General features: G+C 56.5%; 1 protein-coding gene and 1 pseudogene across 5 annotated transcripts in view; both read right to left on the bottom strand.

Annotated features, from left to right (window-relative positions):
• Nucleotides 1-1,274: 1,274 nt before the first annotated feature.
• On the bottom strand, nucleotides 1,275-2,259 carry LOC108544160 (uncharacterized; annotated as a pseudogene). Its single transcript, XR_001889751.1, has one exon. The product of XR_001889751.1 is annotated as an uncharacterized LOC108544160 (transcript).
• Nucleotides 2,260-6,040: 3,781 nt separating this feature from the next.
• The window catches only part of SLC45A4 (solute carrier family 45 member 4), a 93,288-nt gene continuing 83,053 nt past the window's right edge, over nucleotides 6,041-16,275 (bottom strand). For all 4 annotated transcript variants that reach the window (XM_017895124.1, XM_017895125.1, XM_017895126.1 and 1 more), the window contains exons 3-8: nucleotides 15,455-15,643; nucleotides 13,501-13,680; nucleotides 11,820-12,841; nucleotides 10,918-11,017; nucleotides 9,595-9,806; nucleotides 6,041-6,447 (exon numbers count right to left, since the gene is read on the bottom strand). In XM_017895124.1, coding sequence (XP_017750613.1) covers nucleotides 6,082-6,447; nucleotides 9,595-9,806; nucleotides 10,918-11,017; nucleotides 11,820-12,841; nucleotides 13,501-13,680; nucleotides 15,455-15,643 — 2,069 coding nt within the window. In that variant the 3' untranslated portion in view covers nucleotides 6,041-6,081. The remainder of the gene's footprint in view (nucleotides 6,448-9,594; nucleotides 9,807-10,917; nucleotides 11,018-11,819; nucleotides 12,842-13,500; nucleotides 13,681-15,454; nucleotides 15,644-16,275) is intronic.

Consider the following 16,275-nt stretch of genomic DNA (forward strand, 5'->3'; position numbering starts at 1 on the left):
CCCTGCAGGAAGCTGTTCTCGCTGGCTGCCTCCTCCACCTGGGAGGGGAGCGCCTGGATTTTGGGTCCTGCCGCCCTCCACCTATGTTCCCAAAGCCCAGCCCCACTTCTGGGGGCGCGGGGCGTGCCATGGTGGGCGGAGGCTTCCGCGGCCCCTCCCTGCCAGGGACGCGGGGCGGGATAGGGCGGGGCTGCGCGTACCGGGAGGAGGACGACGGGGGACGCTGTGCCCCGGGCAAAGTCCCAGAGGGCAAGCGGAGTCCCAGAGGGCAAATGGGGTCTTGGCTGCGGAGTCTGGGCGGCCTTGGCTCTCCGCCCCACTCCCATCTGGCCGAAGGACCGCGGCCATCCCGTTAGTCCCCACGACAGGGCGATCAGCCTGCGTTTTGCAGCAGGGCGCCCAGGTAACAGCGCCAGAGTGGCCCAGCCGGGACTTGTCCCCAGGTCCGGAGGCTCCTGGCTTCCGTGGGCCCCCAACTGCACAGGTCCCATCCAGGAGCCCTGGGGTGACACCCCCCAACTATCAAAGTCCCTCCTCCCTTTCTCCCTAGCCTGAGCAGATCCCTTCTACCCCACACCCCCACCCTGCTGGGACCCCTTCCATGCCCCACAAATCAGAAGAGCCATTGAAGAAAACTCGCTTCCGGATTCAAACCCCAGCTGCCGGGTAACCTGGGGCAAGTCCCCTCCCTTTCATTTCCTTCACTGCCAACTGCCAGCCACAACCCTCAGTGAGGTGCCAGAGGACAGAGATGACTCACTCCGCCTGTAGGAAGGTCAATGGAGCGCTCTTCCAGCACCCCCCGGACCCCGTTATGTCCCCTGGGGTGCCAAAGCCAGGTGCACACACCGGGCCGCCCCGTCCTCAGCCCAGCATGGCCACTCCTGCTGGCAGCAACAGCAAGCAGGCTGCCTCCTCAAGACACTGGCTTCAGGGACAGTCAGGAACCCTTCAGCAGAGGTAGACCACGGGCCCCACCCTGACTCCACAACAGACCTGCAGAAGGCCTAGGCCTCAACCCCACCTGAGCCAAGACCCCTCACACCTCCAGGCACAAGGAGCCCCCATGGAGGGGCTACGGCTGAGGGGGCCTGTGCATAGGTTGCAGGGACAGGCCCCAGGCTTGCAAGCTGACAGGGCCTCTGGGGAACAAATGCTCTCATACTTGGGCCCGGCTCCCCTCCGCAGGCCTCAGCCCACTAGACCCACTAGGCTCCAGGAAGGCAGAAGGCAGGAGACCACAAAGAAGTGACAGACACACCCACATCATCATGTCAGAGGGAAAAAGTTTATTGAGTCAGCCACAGAGGAACAGAGAAACAGACGCAAGGAGGTTCTCTGTGCATGGAAGAATTCAGGGCGCTGCACAGCTGAACCCTGTGCAAGACAGAGGGGCGCGGACAGCAGCGCATGCTACAAACATTCACCTGGCGAAGAAACAGAGCAGAACCCAAGGGCTCTGTGTACACACAGACACAAACCTGAGGCCACTGTTACCCAACTAATAGAAAAGAGTCACGAGTGATACGACCCTTCCTTACGACCTCCTCATAAAATGTAACATTATGTGTTTAACACACACTTACACCATTGCTAAATCAGCAAGAGCTATTATAGTGCTCCAACTTAATAAGTTGATAAAAAGCTGTCCTGTGGCCAGTTCACAATGGAACTAAATAGTTTCATTCCGAGATGCCTGGGGAGTTCCTCTGGCAACGAGGCATTTCCAACAAACAGGTCGTTCTGTCACCAGGGGCTGGTTTCAGTCCACGGTGCCCCTGCGACGTGCCCCTGGCAGCCCTGTGGAGGGCAAGAGGACGCCGCTGGGAAGGGTGCTCAGTCCTCCTGGAGGCCCCAAGGAGGGGGCTGGTCAAGGGGCCACCTTGAGGTTTGGGGGATCTGGCCGGAGAGTGATGGCTGGCTTGGCATGAGGAGGTGACAAGAACTTTAGGCTGGGTCCCCAACATGCTGTGTGCACAGGCTTTTTCAACCCGGCACTAAACTGACACCTCTCCCCGGTGGTGAAGGGCAGAACCCCCCGCGCCAGGAGCTCTCGGAAGCGGAGGTCCCTCATGACAGGCCTGTGGTACTAGGCTTGGAGGCAGGGAGCTGGTGTCTCTCAGAAGCGGCATGTGCTGGTGGGAGGCGGAGGGACAGATGAGGCTGATTCCGCAGCAGCAGTCCCTCCCACGCTGTGTAGTGGCTAAAGCTGGACCAAAGTTGAGGCAGAAGCGACACAGCGTGGGAAAAGGTGTCCATCTTTTCTGAAGCCAGTTAATGTCTAGTGTGGGCAGCAATATTTGGTGTTTTACAAACTGGGTCTTTAATAGGGGCCGCCATTGCTGGTGGCTGCACAAACCATTAGCCATAGAAGGGAAGAGTTGGTATCTTTGAGAGTATTTTTCAAACATGTCACCTGAACATCACCGCCCCAGAGGTGGGAGAGCCGAGGGCAGCCCGCAGCACCCCTTCCACCCCTCTTGTTGCTGCAAGGACAGCTTCCTGTTCAGCTCTGGGGTTCTAGACGGTCACAGACCAAGTCCTCCACACCTGGGGCCTTCAGGAAACACTCCTGAGGGCTGTTGGAAGCCACTGACCATCTGAGGAGGGCCTCCCCCCAGGGGACAGGACTGGACGGAGTGCTTCTCCCCGGGGCCTGAGGTTTTCAAGGGCAGGTGTCCAAGAGACAGCACACAGCGCTGGCATGCTCAGTGGCAGGTCGGATGATTCCAGCTAAGACCCCTGCCTGGGAGTGAGAAAAACAGCACTCCAAAGCTAGCTCTTTGGGAACGTCATGATGCAGTCTGTCGACAGACCTGGGAAAGGGGTCACAGGAAGACCGGCCCAGCTGGGAGCTCCCAGCCTCTGCCCCTTCCCACCAGCTCGCATTCCTGCACCTGGAAACTTCTGCCGTGTGTCAAGGGGAAGCTCGTTAAAAGATTCTTTACTTAGCTGACTTGTATAGGCAACAAAACCACCACAAACGAGACCAATGTTCTCCTAGTTTGGTAACTGGTCTGTGCGCATCACACAAGACTCGACCCACCGACACCCTGCCTGACACTCCAGCCAGCGTGCAGAGGCACCTGGGACACCAGCCTGTACAGCCCAAACCCCAAGGGTGCCATGAGCCATACTCCAGTTGCGTCCTCAGCACTGGATAGCTGGCCACCTTCCCCAAGGGGCACCTGCACGGCCTCCTCTTCCTCTGGGGCAAGGCTGCTGGCCAGAGCACCTCCCCTTTGACACTGACCAGTGTCCCCAGCCCCGCCTTGGTACTGCATCTATCTGAGGTACAAGGTTAGAAGCCACAGACACCTGAGCTGCAGCCTGACCAACGCAAGCTGCGGGCACAATGGCGCTTTGCAGACAAGACAGCCTGCCCGCCTGCCCTTCTCGGCTTCCCTTAAGACACAAGGTGACGACACGGACAGTTTCAAGTGAGTGCAATCTGGAAATAATCTCAGTGCAAGGGAGGGGTTGAGGCTAAAGGATGTGGCGATCTGGTCCTTGCTGTGCCCAGGCCGGGCCCACACGCACTGCAAGGGCCCTGGTCACCCGTGCCTGCCTCCCAAGAAGGCAGCTCCAGAAACCGACTCTACTGACCCCGGACCCCAGCTCCCGCAGTGCCCTCATTTGGGATCCACACACTGACCTGCACACTAAGAAGAGCTTTGCTTGCAAACACCTGAAGGGCTGATAACTTCACGAGTCTACAAAGTGTGTGGCCACTGACTCCTGTCACCGAGGAGCACCTGACAGTCACGCCTGTCCCTGGCTGGCCCTGGCTTCCGGTGCGTTCATACTCTGACAGCGACTGTGGCAAGGTCATGCGCAGGGCACTGAATGGCCTTTGTTATCCTTACTTCAGATTAGTCGAGGCTGGGATCTTAAGGGTTCACACACTGTTCAGACGGGGGTTGCGAAGCCCCTCTTCCTCCTAAAACTCAAGTCGCAGCCAGGCCCTGAGACTTCTGCACTCCCAGCTGGCGAGGAATCGGCTTTGGTGAGCCCTGGATCCGGTCCCTGGGCCTTCAGATGAGGGTGGGAAGCCTTGGGCAAGGGGTGGCCCCCGGCTGAACGCATGTTTGATGTGGTTTGGGTCGGATCTTGATTTGGGTCAGGCCACTGCCACCCCATATCTGCTGCTCTCTTGCCTCCATCTGTCTTACAGTCGTCAGGATGAGAAGCTGGAGAAACCAGCTAAGATGGGGGCTGCGCCTTGAGGTCCTGACAAGCACAGCCAGGTCTCAGAGAGGGGACCTACAGTCTTAAAGCCACTAGAGGATCAAGTTGCATAGAGTGAGCTGCCACAGACGCCTGGCTGAGGTGAGAAAGCCGGGGTGCCGCCCCCCAGAGAAGAAGGCCACAGTGCCCAGCCCACGGGGCTCCTGCTGGCCGGAGGGCTCGCAGCAAAGCTGGCAGCACTTTCAGTAGTCGGACTCGCCCTGTCCAAGCACGAGATTCACAAGACCATTCTCAAGTTTCCACACATACAGAAAATGTTCTTGCAGTCTTGAAGTCAGTCCTCTGCGGTCCTGGGACACCGTGGCCTGGTGGACACACCACGCGTGAGCAGGCACCCAACTGCCGCCCGGACACACACAATCTACAAAGTGCCACCAGCGGCAGGAGACATGGCAAGACCAGAGGCCCATCAAGTACATTAAACAGTCGTTCCTTTAAATACACAGAAAATTCAAGTAATTTATTCAAAAACTGCTTTAGCTTCATCTTCAAATATATATATGTGTGTATATATATATTTGCTCTAGAATGATTATATTGCAGCATGATTCTCATGCATTTCAAAGTACTTTATTTAAAAAACAACTTGAGGCAGCAAAAGTATTACAATTGTCTGACTTTATCCGTGTGATGTGCGGAGCCTCCGTCTCCTGATCTCAGTAAGCGTACACTGACCGTTTCAAATCAGAAGAGCAGAAACGGCTTACTTCTAAAGAGACTGGTTTGGAAAACATTTCCAAATAGCTGCAGTACTTGCCCGAGTTTTGCTTATTTGCTGAAACCAGAACGACTGTGTGGAATCCTCCAGTGACACGGGCCTTCGCTGTCCCAGACGTATGCTTCCCTTTGCACCTGTCCTGATTCCAGCGTCGAACAGGTAAGCAGGCGAGGAAGGCATGGAGTTCTGACAGGTTCCAGCACGCATGTCCCCTTAACAAGCGGGGAGGCCCTCGCACATCCACACGCCCGAGGTAGCCTTGCGGCGGGGGAGGCAGGGCCCACCGGGAGCTCTGCTCTCAGGAACCCCCAGCAAATGGTTTAGAGATGCATCCAAGTGCAGTGAAAGTCAACGTTTCCTTCCCCCTGATGTTGGGAGGGGTCTGGAGGGGCAACCTGGCCTCCTAGGAGAGTCCTTCAGATGGGACCAGCGGCGTCACGTGGCTGGGCACAGACACTCACACGCACACGTGGCTGGGCGCAGACACACTCGCATGCACACGCAGGAGCCCGTCTGGAGCTCACGCTCCGCCCCCAGGTGGTGCCCAGCCCATCCCTGGGCACGGTGTCTGGGAGCCGCCCCTGCAAATCACTGTCTTCTGCCCAGGCCTCCCGGACCAGCCTCCTCCCAGCTTTGGTGTGCAGCCGCTGCCCAAGGACAGGGCTGCCCTGGGCACAATGTGTCAAACTCGCTGAGGAAAAGACATGTTGTTCTTCTAAGAAAACCACATTGCGGAAAAGAAAATTTTTTTTCTAAAATAATCATAAAGAAAAAGACTCTCCAACAGCTGCGGCACCAGCCAACATGACGAGATCTGACAGACGTCAATACCTGCAGGCGTCTACAGAGAGGAAATTTGGTAAAAAATACTTTAGTCACTGGCTACACTACCATTATCTGAAGCATTCAGGTAAGACGTAGCAGAGAATGTCAGATTTTGTTTTCAATTATAATTTTAGAAATGCAAAATCTTATTTTTTCTAAATTGTCTATATAAATGTTTTACATAATTTAAAAACATGCAGAATAATATACCTGCAGAATAGAAGAGCTGAAATTAAAAGATCTTTTTNNGCCCGCCCGCCCGGTGGAATGTGTGTAAACGGGAGTGTAGCTCAGACCATGGACTCCGTCTCCACCAGTCCCTGCAGGCCCTCCTTCCGCGTGAGCTTTAGCACGGTGGGCTTTTCGCTGCTCCCACCAGCCCCGCCTTCGCTGGCCAACTGGGAAGACAGGCCTTTCTGCTCCTCCTTGGCCGCCTCTGACACGTCAGGATAGATCACCAGGAATGTGGCCGTCAGGAAGCCCAGGAAAGAGCCCACAGAGGCCACCATGGGGATGACGCGGACAGTCCCCACTGCGTCGACCACGCCCCCGAGAGCGGAGGCCACCAGGATCTGTGAGATGTACACTTGGCAGGACAGGATGGCGCAATCTATGCCAAACCCTCGCTTGGAGTTCCCGGGGCTGTGGTGGACATACTGCAAGAGAGGAAACATAAGGCGGTGAGTGGCTGGAGAAGGTAGCTCCCACCAGCACTTCAAAACTGTATTAACCCAGAAGCCTGGAAACACGACCTGTCTTCCACCGAGTCTCTTGGCAACCACTCCTGCCTGAGCACCCTCAGCCCCCAACTCCTGCCCAGCACTGCAGGCGGGAGAGGTGGGAAGTTCTAGGTCAAGGAGAGGGCAGGCGTGGAAGCAGCTCTGTCAATCCAGTCGGGACGTGGGCTTCCCAGGAACCTGGCCTCGAGTCTCAAGGAGAGGTGGCAGGGCCACGCTCCACCAGGCGGGCTCCCCCTCGCCCTGGTGGTCTCCAGCAGGGGCTGAGGGGTGAGGGGTCCCGTGAGCCCAGGTTGATGCCTCCCAAAGTATAACTGCAGGTGGCCACGTGCAACAAAGAGGCTGGACCCATGGAAAAGAGTGAGCAGTTTCACTTGTGCTTCTTGCGCAAACATACAAAAGAAAGCTGCTGTACATCTATTACTACGATTAGACAGCATCTCCGCAGAGGCTTTTTCCTAGAGACAGTGGGAAAAAAGGTCAGTCCATTAAGAAGCTAAAACAACTTTTAAAGCAGCTCTAAATGTGTGTACCATAATCACAGTGAGAGATTGTAATACACCTTTCATAACACAGACAAAAGCAATAAGAGAAGAGAAGAGCTAAGCAATGTCAAGGCTGACCTCACTGACAGAGATGGGGCACTAGATGCAGGACCCACATTCTTTCCAAGCGCACACGGAACATTTACCAACATGCGTGATGTGCTGGGCTGCAAAGGAAGCCTCAGCTAGCTGTAAGGCTGCAGTCACATGGGGTATGTTCTCTAGCCATTAAGGAATCACACTGGAACTCAGTAACAACATGACAACTGGAAAAAACCCAAATGTCAGAAATCCATCGATGTCCTTCTAAGTAATTCATGGTTCAAAATAGAAATCACAATGAAAATTATAAAAATCTTTTAAAAGTAAACACAACATTAAAACCTGCACGGTGCAGCTGAAGGTGTGTGTAGAGGAAAACTGACCTTAAATGCAAATATTAGGCTGGAAATCAGAGTAAGAAATGAGCAACAGCAAATTAAACCAAGACATAACGGAAGGCAGGAGACAGCAAAGGGCGGCAATGAACGTGCAAGCACGCGGACATGCAGCAGGGAGGACTGACACACCAAAGGTTCTTCGAAACACAAATAAAATCAATAATGTCTCAGATAACTAATACAGGAGGAAAAAGGTGTTATCACTATAGGTTCCATCACGTTAGATCATAAGAAAACAATTTAATGCTAATAATTTTGAAAGTGCAGATGAAATGGATGCATTCTCAGAAAAACACAAATATGGGCTGGGCACAGTGGCTTCCACCTGTAATCCCAACACTTTGGGAGGCCGAGACGGGTGGATCACCTGAGGTCAGGAGTTCGAGACCAGCCTGACCAACATGGTGAAAACTCGTCTCTACTAAAAACACAAAAATTAGCCGGGTGTAGTGGCACGCGCCTGTAATTCCAGCTACTCAGGAGGCTGAGTAGCTGGGAGGTGGAGGTTGCAGTGAGCCGAGAGCACACCACTGCATTCCAGCCAGGGTGACAGAGCAAGACCCTATCTCAAAAAAAAAAAAAAAAAAAAGCATATACTTCCTAGTAAGTTATTAAATATTCCCCTGTTGGGGTTTGAAAGAGCAAACACCACTTTTATGTATTTAGTATTGGAGGTTCCTGCCATTCCAAGAAGGCAAGGAAAATAAGTAACAGGAATGAAGGATCAGGAAGGAGAAAACAGAGCTCATTAGACACAGATGATGTGGCTGTGTAAGCAGACGTCCCAGAGAATCTCCAGATGCACTGAGGATTAATAATAGAAGGGTATGTCACACTTAGGGATAGGAAGTTCCTTACTATAAAGTCATTCACTCTCCCAAATTGACCCATATAATGTGTTTTTAATTTTAAAAGCCCATAAGCTGAGCCTAACATTTAGATGACAAATAAATGGTTAAGAATACCCAAGACAATCTTGAAGAACGACAAAGTTGAGGGATTTCTACTATCAATTTTCAGGACTTATTATAAAACTAGTTTGAGACAGTTGACATTTGTCCAAGAATAGACATACTAGCGGAAGAGAAGAAAGCGGAAACACACGCTTACATGGAAGCCCAATTTATGGCAAAGATGGCACTGCACAGAGGGCCGGGGAACAGCGCTGGGTCATGACCTGGGCAGACACCCATATGTAGGGAAAAAAATAAAAGTCTTGAATCCCTACCTCAAACCACACACACCACATCTTCTCCAAGGAGACTGTCAACCAAGAGTATGGGCACAACAGGAGGTGTTTGTGGCAAGGGGTGTTCCTGCAGTGCTACCTGCAACAGCCCCAACCTGGAAGCACCCAAAGGCCCACAAAACAGGGTGCATCTGGCCACACACTGTGACATGAAAAGGCTGGCCATGCTGCCGCCAGCAAGCACATGAGTGAATCCCAGAGGAAGAAGCCAAATGTTTCAGCTGCATAGAGTCCAGAAAGAGGCAAGAGTCTGCCTGTGCTGTGGCTACAGGGCATTTGAGATAAAGCTCGTCTCATCTGTGATGTGCTCTGATGTAACATACACACAATTTCAACGATTAGCAAGAGTGTAAGGTATCACAATGACTTTTTCGTAAGTACACGTTGAAATAATGTTTTAGATACACCAGGTTAGATAAAATATGCTATGAAAATAGTTTTCACTGGCCTTTTCACTTTCTAAATGTGGCTACCAGGAAGTATAGGCATACCTGGGTGGCTTTCCTCCGATCCAAGTGGACAAGGCTGGGCTGGAGCTTCCCCCTCGGGGAAACGTGACTGGGTCTGAGGGGACCGAAGGGGCAGGGACAGTGCTTTTGCCTCCAGAAGCCTCTGGGAGGTGCTAGGGGGTGACAGTGGCTGAAGGAAAAGACCCTTTGTGGCCAGGGACCGACTGGGGCAGGTGGTGGCTCTGTGGACTTTGGAAGGGGCCATCTCAGAACCAGAGAGGGAGGAGGGCCATCTGTGTCATGAAGCGCAGGGCTCTGCTCTGTGTGGAGGGAAGGCACTCAGGAGGCTGGAGTGCAGCTCTCATGGATACAGTGGGACGTACCTGCTTGATGTCGTGGTACTGGCCCAGCAGGGCATAAGGGCAGTAGGAGATGCTCATGGAGACGATGCCCATGGTGCTGATGGTGACCATGGCGACGTAGACGTTGGGAAACATGGCCATCACGGCTGTGCCGACGGAGAAGCCCAGCGTCCCCAGAACGTAGATCACCCTGACGCTCAGGTCGTAGTTGTCCAAGTACTTCTGTAACAGGGCTGCAGAGAGGGGCATAGGGACAGGGACGGTGGGCAGGTGGCTGGCTCCTGTCAGGCTCCCTCCCTTCACCTCCCACATCCCCCCTGACCTCCACTCATTCCAGCTGAACCCAGACCCGCTCAGGCAGGCACAGCCAGCACAGGCCTCTGGCACGTGCTTGTAAGCTCACGGGCCCGCCAGGATGCCCAGTGGCTCCAGCACCACAGACAGAAGTCGGCCCTCCTTGTCCCAGACCTCATAACCCGGTCCTTCCTGCAGCTCCCAGGGGTCTTCCTGCCCTGCCAGGCCAATCTGGGCCCACTCAGGGCCTTCTCTGGCTATACACCCGGGACTATTTCTTCTCCTGATGTGGGCAGCAGTGGACAGTCCTGCCTTGGGAACACCCATTTTTGCTGGTTTTTCTCATGGGCACTGCTGTTCTTCCCTCACCCTTCCTGACCTGGTGGCTCAGATGTCACTTCCTCTGGGAAAGTGCTCTGCTGAGAATTCCCCTGTTCAAGTGGTGGCAATGCCATTTACCATTGCGCCGGTTGCCACTGACCAAGAGGCATTTACTTCGGCCATCCTCACATCCAGCTGAGGCTGAAATGAAGCTGGCCTTCCCATGTTCGGAGTCCAGGCGGGCCAGCCCGATTCGCACTTGGCTCAGAGACCCCCGACCCAATTACCCCTGGTTCCTGGTGAGCCTCACTGCAGGATGGAAGCCTGCCACCCGGCCCCATCCCTCAGGGTGAAACATGCCTGGGCCCTGCTCCACCACCGCTCTGATCGCCAGGCCTCCATCCAGCTCTGTGCTGGGGCCAGAGACAGCGTATCAGGAGGCGCCATTGACATGGGACAGCATCATGGGACCGCACAAGCAGGACAGGCCCCAAAGGGGTCTCAAAACACACTGCTCCTGGTGCCAGCCCACAGTGGCCTTTTTCCCTAAAATGAGGAAATGGGAATTTCGATGCTTCTCCCCAAGGGACAGTCCTGTTCTGAGGGACCCAGAAGTCAGGGTGCGACTGATGGCCCCAGCTTCTAAGGTGCAGGATTCTCTCGTCCGCATTTCTAATCGCTGAGAGTTTTCTGGGGTGCGAGTGCTGACCTGACTTGGGGAGCTCTTACCTGAACAAATAGCACCAGTGGCGGCATAAATGACCAGGCCCCAGCAGCCCATCTTGACCCCGGCGTTGTAGGCTTGCCAGGTGGTCGAGTTCGAGGAGTCCTGTTCCAGAAATGAGATGGGCTGACGAGGGCATCTGCTAGGCCCTCCAGGCCCAGGAGCGTATTTCCCATGGGAACTGCTGGCCAGCTGCTCATTCTAAGAGCGGTGACAGGCAAGTCCCATCCAGGAGGACAGCCCACTCCAAGTCAGTTGCTATCCGTAAAGCATTTCCATGCCCCCCAGACCACGAATGGTCTGTGATGTGACACTCTACCACTGCGGCGAGAGGCAGAGTGTTCTGTGCGCTCCCCTGTCCCGAGTCTGGACTGGTCTGGACTTGCAGAAGTGACACTCCTGCAGCCTCTGCCATAGCCCTCAGAGCCACTGCATGGAGCAGCTCAGACTGGACCCAGGAATGGAGGGACCGTATGGAGACAGGAGGCCCGAGCATGTGTTGAGGGCACCTTGGTTCTCCTGGCAAACGCAGCCACAGGTGTGACCCAGCCATTACCACGGGGACCAGAAGAGCCGCCAATGAGCCTGGCATGAGTGACAGCAGGCCATTATCTTAGCTGCGTTTTGGGGCAGTCTGACACACAGTAACAGAATCAGCATTCACGACCGCTTGCCACGGGCCTCACTGCAACCCACCCCGTGACCCCAGGACGGCCCCCACCAAGTTCCCAGAGGAGAGTGTGGGCCAGCGGCCGGCCGTGGGTCCCTCACCTGCACGGGAGGCACCCTGTGGCCTCCCTGACATGCGTGGGCATGAGGAAGAGGCCCCCCGGCCTAGCCCGCGAGCTTCTCAGTGACCTGCAGGTGGGCAGAGAGGGCGGCCCCGCTCCGGTGGCTGAGCACTCACCTTGGGGTCCCCTTTGAAGATGACCTGGCCCATGAAGTCGGTGTAGAACACGGCCTCAGCGATGACGGAGAACCAGGTGAGGAGGTGGCAGAGGCACAGCCGCATCAGCTCCCTGGGCATCTTCAGCATGGAGAGCCACAGCAGGCGCACGGTGGTCTCGCCCTCCCCCTCCTCACTCTCGGTGTCCCCGCTGGAGGTGGTGGCCCCGCTCTGGTTCCGGTGCCGGTGCCGCTGCCGCTGCCGCTTCTGCATGTCATACAGGTCGCTCATGCTGCGCGACGGCTTGATCAGCACCACCGCGTTGGCTCGCCGATAGCGGTAGCAGTGGGACCCGAGCTTGCCATAGTAGGAGAAGGTGCTGGAGGCCTGCCTGCGGAACGCATGCCGCCGCCGCCGCACAGAGCCCGACGTGGCCAAGGGCTTCATGTCCACCCTGGTGTAGCCGCCGAGGGCATCCTTTGTGGGGGAGCCGCTTCCGTTGGGGACTTTGGCTTCATTCAAGTGATTATCCAGCAAAGTCTCGTCCTCCTTGGCGGCTTCCTTGAGGAAGGTGACCAGGCGGGGCAGCTTGGTCTTGGCGAGCTCCTGGCTGGTGCTGCTGGGGGTGGCAGGGTAGGAGGCGTCATGGAAGATGGAGGGCTCGATGCCGTGCAGGAAGAGCAGCTCGGGCTCCAGGTCCAGTGCGGGGTCCGGCACGTGCAGCGCCGAGTCACTCTTGCTGCGCACGATGTCCACGTCCAGGTAGTCCAGGGCCAGCTCGTGCTCCGACTGCACCTCGTCTGGGAAGGCAGGGATGCTGTGCAGCTCGCCCCCGTCCAGGGCGCCGGGCTCCTCAGTGCTGCGCTCCTGCTGTGGGCTGTACTGCTCCTCTTCGATGCTGAACAGGTGCAGGGCCACGGACACCGTGAAGATGATGGCGGCGAAGAAGAAGAGCACCTGGTTCTGGGTCCGAAACCAGCTGCCCAGGAAGGTCTGGGTCCAGTCCAGCCCACCCAGCACGTAGCCAATGGCCCCGCCAAGGCCTGTGTGGGAGGAAGCAGCAGCCAGTGAGCCGGTGGCACCAGGCCACAGGGGGAAGACTCCGGGAGGGCCTCTCCCTCTAACGGGGGCCAGGGATGCCCTCATGATAGGAGTCAGGGGATGGAGAAGGAGAAAGCAGTAGGAAAAACAAAATAAGAAACTGCAGCTGCCCCTGGGTCTGTGAATTCTGACCCAACACAACTGCCGCTCGATCAGTGAAGGGCAGACTACCCCCGGGCAGACACAAGGGCACGCCTCTCTGCACTGACGGGCATTCCCTCTGCATCAGGAGTGGGTGCACCTTGGGTGGGAGCACTGCCCTGCTGGAGGAGCCGGCCACGTTCACCTTGGGTGGGAGCACCGCCCTGCTGGAGGGCGATGTCAGGGCAGGGCTGGGAGGTTCACTGTGCAAGCATGCGCGTCACTCCCTGCAGGCCTGGCCTCCTGCCCCTTGAGGCTCCTCAGAGCTTCAGCCCTACTGTGCTCAGTGGTCAGGAGGGGCTGCCCCTGGTTATCTTCCAGTCCTAAGACCCTGCCCACTGCTTCAACCCTCCATAAAGCCTGATGAGGCAGCGCTGACAACACAGGCTCCCGTACCCTCCCCACACCAGGTCCAGGCACGTTGGACTGCAGCCACACTGGCTGGGTGCAGGGGCGTTACCAGCAGAGAAGGCGTGGATGTTGAGGGCCATGTCCTGCTCCTCACTGTCCACCACGTCCAGCAGATAGGCGCGGATGGGCCCCTCAGTGGCATCGGCGCTGAAGTCCAGGACCACCACCCCCAGCACCGTGAGCACGATGCCGATGGGCTGCCGGTTGGGGACATCGCCGAGGGCCAGACCTGCGCAGAGCACACGGAAGGGCAGTCAGGTACTCAAGCACTGGCCAGGGTGGGCCTGAGAGCAAACAGCCACATGGAAGGGGCATGCGGAGGGGGCACGGGTACAAAACCACGCCAGCCTTCCTGCGCAAGAGAGAGAGAGGCTCTTAGGCACAAAGGCGGTGGAAAGGAGTTGGGCTTTGTTTTACACACTTCTGTGGGTTCCAAGGTTTTTCTCCCCATTCGGTTCGCTGTTTACCGCACCTCCAAGGGTTTACTTGCCCTTGACATTTTTTCAGACAGAAAGGGTTAGAATGGACCTTTTGACCCTGGCCATCAGAGGACAGCTGCTGTACTGGAAGCATGAATTCAGTGTTGCTAAGAAGGCCACACATCGTAGAGCAGACGCCCACGGGGAAAAGTGCTCACGCCACAGACAACCCACAGGGGACACTGACAAGACTTGGCAAGGCAGGCGCAGGGGGTCTTGCTGGGCCTGATCTAGTCCTGAAAGGAAACGACGCCCCAAACTCTGTGCACGCAAACTCTCAGGGCAGCCTGGGTTCAGGAGACGTGGCTCTGCAGAGAAAGGTGCCAGTGGCCTCGCCTCACCTACGAGTCCTCCTGCAGTGGGCTGCCGGCACTCAAAAGCAGCTGTCCCCACACATGTCCCTCCTTCCTCAGGGGAGTCTGCCCCTGAATCCAGATCAGTGGTGATGGCTGAGGCTCCACTTCCCATCAGGGAGACAAGCAGTGCCCTCCTGACAAGATGAGGATTGTGGGCCAGGGCCTGGGACCCAGGCCCAAGGTGCTGTGATTAGCCTGAACGCAGATACACCTGGCCCGTCTCGGGAGGCACGGGAGAAGGGCTTTCTGCCCAGGTGGTCCTCGCTGGCCTCCTCAGACCACGGGCAGGTGACGGCTCTGAGGCAGAGGGGCTGAGGCTCCCAAGCTGGCTGCCGCTGGGTCACATTCGGGCAGGACTACCCCCAAGGACACAGTCCTGGGAAGCCACGTTGTTCCCCCCGCATCTCGGTCATGGTGGGGAGGGGAGGACTGCTCCTGAGGGACACAGACAGGCAGGGAGCCGGCAGCTCCGCGCCCAGCAGGCGCCAGGGCAGCCGCACCCCTGCACACAATCAGAGGCATCGCCTGTTGGCGACAAAGCCCACCCCACGGCCAGTGACCACTCGGGCTCTGAGAAGTGTCCCAGGGCCTTTCCTCCTGCCGCTCAACTTCCTCAGCTCCCTCTGCCTCAGCGCAGACCCGGGGCAAGTTCCTCTAGTTCAGAAGACAGATTAACCTCCTCTGTCTCAAAAAACTGTTGCCAGAAAAATGTTTTTAACAGTTTTGCTGGGTGCCCTCAAGGCAAAAACTATTTTCCCACACAGAGTTGCTTTAATTCAAAAGGAAACAACCACCAAGAAGGCAAAACACAAACATCAAACCAGGTTCTGGACATTTTAACACCAAGTCGAAGAAAAGGAGAACAAAAAAAGAAAAGATAATTTCTGAAAGAATGCTGGAAACAGGACGTGGTGTCAGATACGCATTAAAAACAAATGATCACAACAGGAAGCGTTTCCCTGTGAACAGGTTCCTCCAGCTTTCCCACATGGGGCCGGCTTCAGCGCTACCACGGGTGATTACCGCCAGGGTGGCCCCAGTAGCCCAGCCAGGCCCACAGAGGGTCAGCCTGAATATTCAACACCATTCAGCTTTTACTGAGTGGAGCTACCCAGGGCCAGGCCCTCGTCTGTGTTGTGAGGACGCCAGGTGTGGCTGAGAAACTTACCAATGGCAGAGCCGTTAAGGAAAAGTGCAACGCCAAAGAGGACACCAACGCAGAGGGCGAGGATGAAAGGCCGCCGGCGGCCCCAGCTCAGGGTGCACCGGTCACTCGCAGACCCAATGAGAGGTGTGAAGATGAGGCCAAGGATGGGGCTCAGGAACCAGGTGAGGCTGTAGTACTGCTCCGGAAGGCCTGCAAGGGACACGAGGGCCGTCGCACACGCAGGCACTGGCCGGGCTCTGCCACAGTCTGCCTGGGAGCCCCGCGACAGGCAGATGCCTCCGTGTACATGCACGCATGCGCACACCCCCCGCTCAGGTTGTCTCCACGGAGTAGACTTTCCTTTTTCTGCAAGGCCAGATGATCTGAAATCAACCCGGCCCCAACTATAAGCATCAGGTGGCCAGAGAAAAGCAGCCAGGCCTTGGAGGGCCAGTGGGCCCCACCTGCACAGGCCCCAGCCCAAGGGGCAGCACACACTGACTGTGCAGGCACATGGAGGGCGCCCCGCCCGGGGCTGGACACAGGGCTGAGAGCCCCTCCACACTGCTGGTGCCGACCAGGACCTTGGGGCTGCTGAAGGCCACTTTGAGGGTGGCAGACACAGGGCCGCTGTCCCTTGACACCAGATGGTCTACAAGAGCAGGACGGTGACTGCAGCTTCACAGAGGCAGGAAGGGCCCACGACTTCTGGACCTCAATGGCTGAAAAATGTACCACAGAGGGTCCTGCAGAGGGTCCCCACAGCTGGCAAAAGGCTGTTGTGTGTGGCTACCGAGTGGGGGTGGGGGGATGCACCCCCACTCGGGTGTAAGTGTGTCCAG

This window comes from Rhinopithecus bieti, unplaced genomic scaffold (genome assembly GCF_001698545.2).
Source record: "Rhinopithecus bieti isolate Rb0 unplaced genomic scaffold, ASM169854v2 scaffold_25940, whole genome shotgun sequence".
Taxonomy (NCBI): domain Eukaryota; kingdom Metazoa; phylum Chordata; class Mammalia; order Primates; family Cercopithecidae; genus Rhinopithecus; species Rhinopithecus bieti.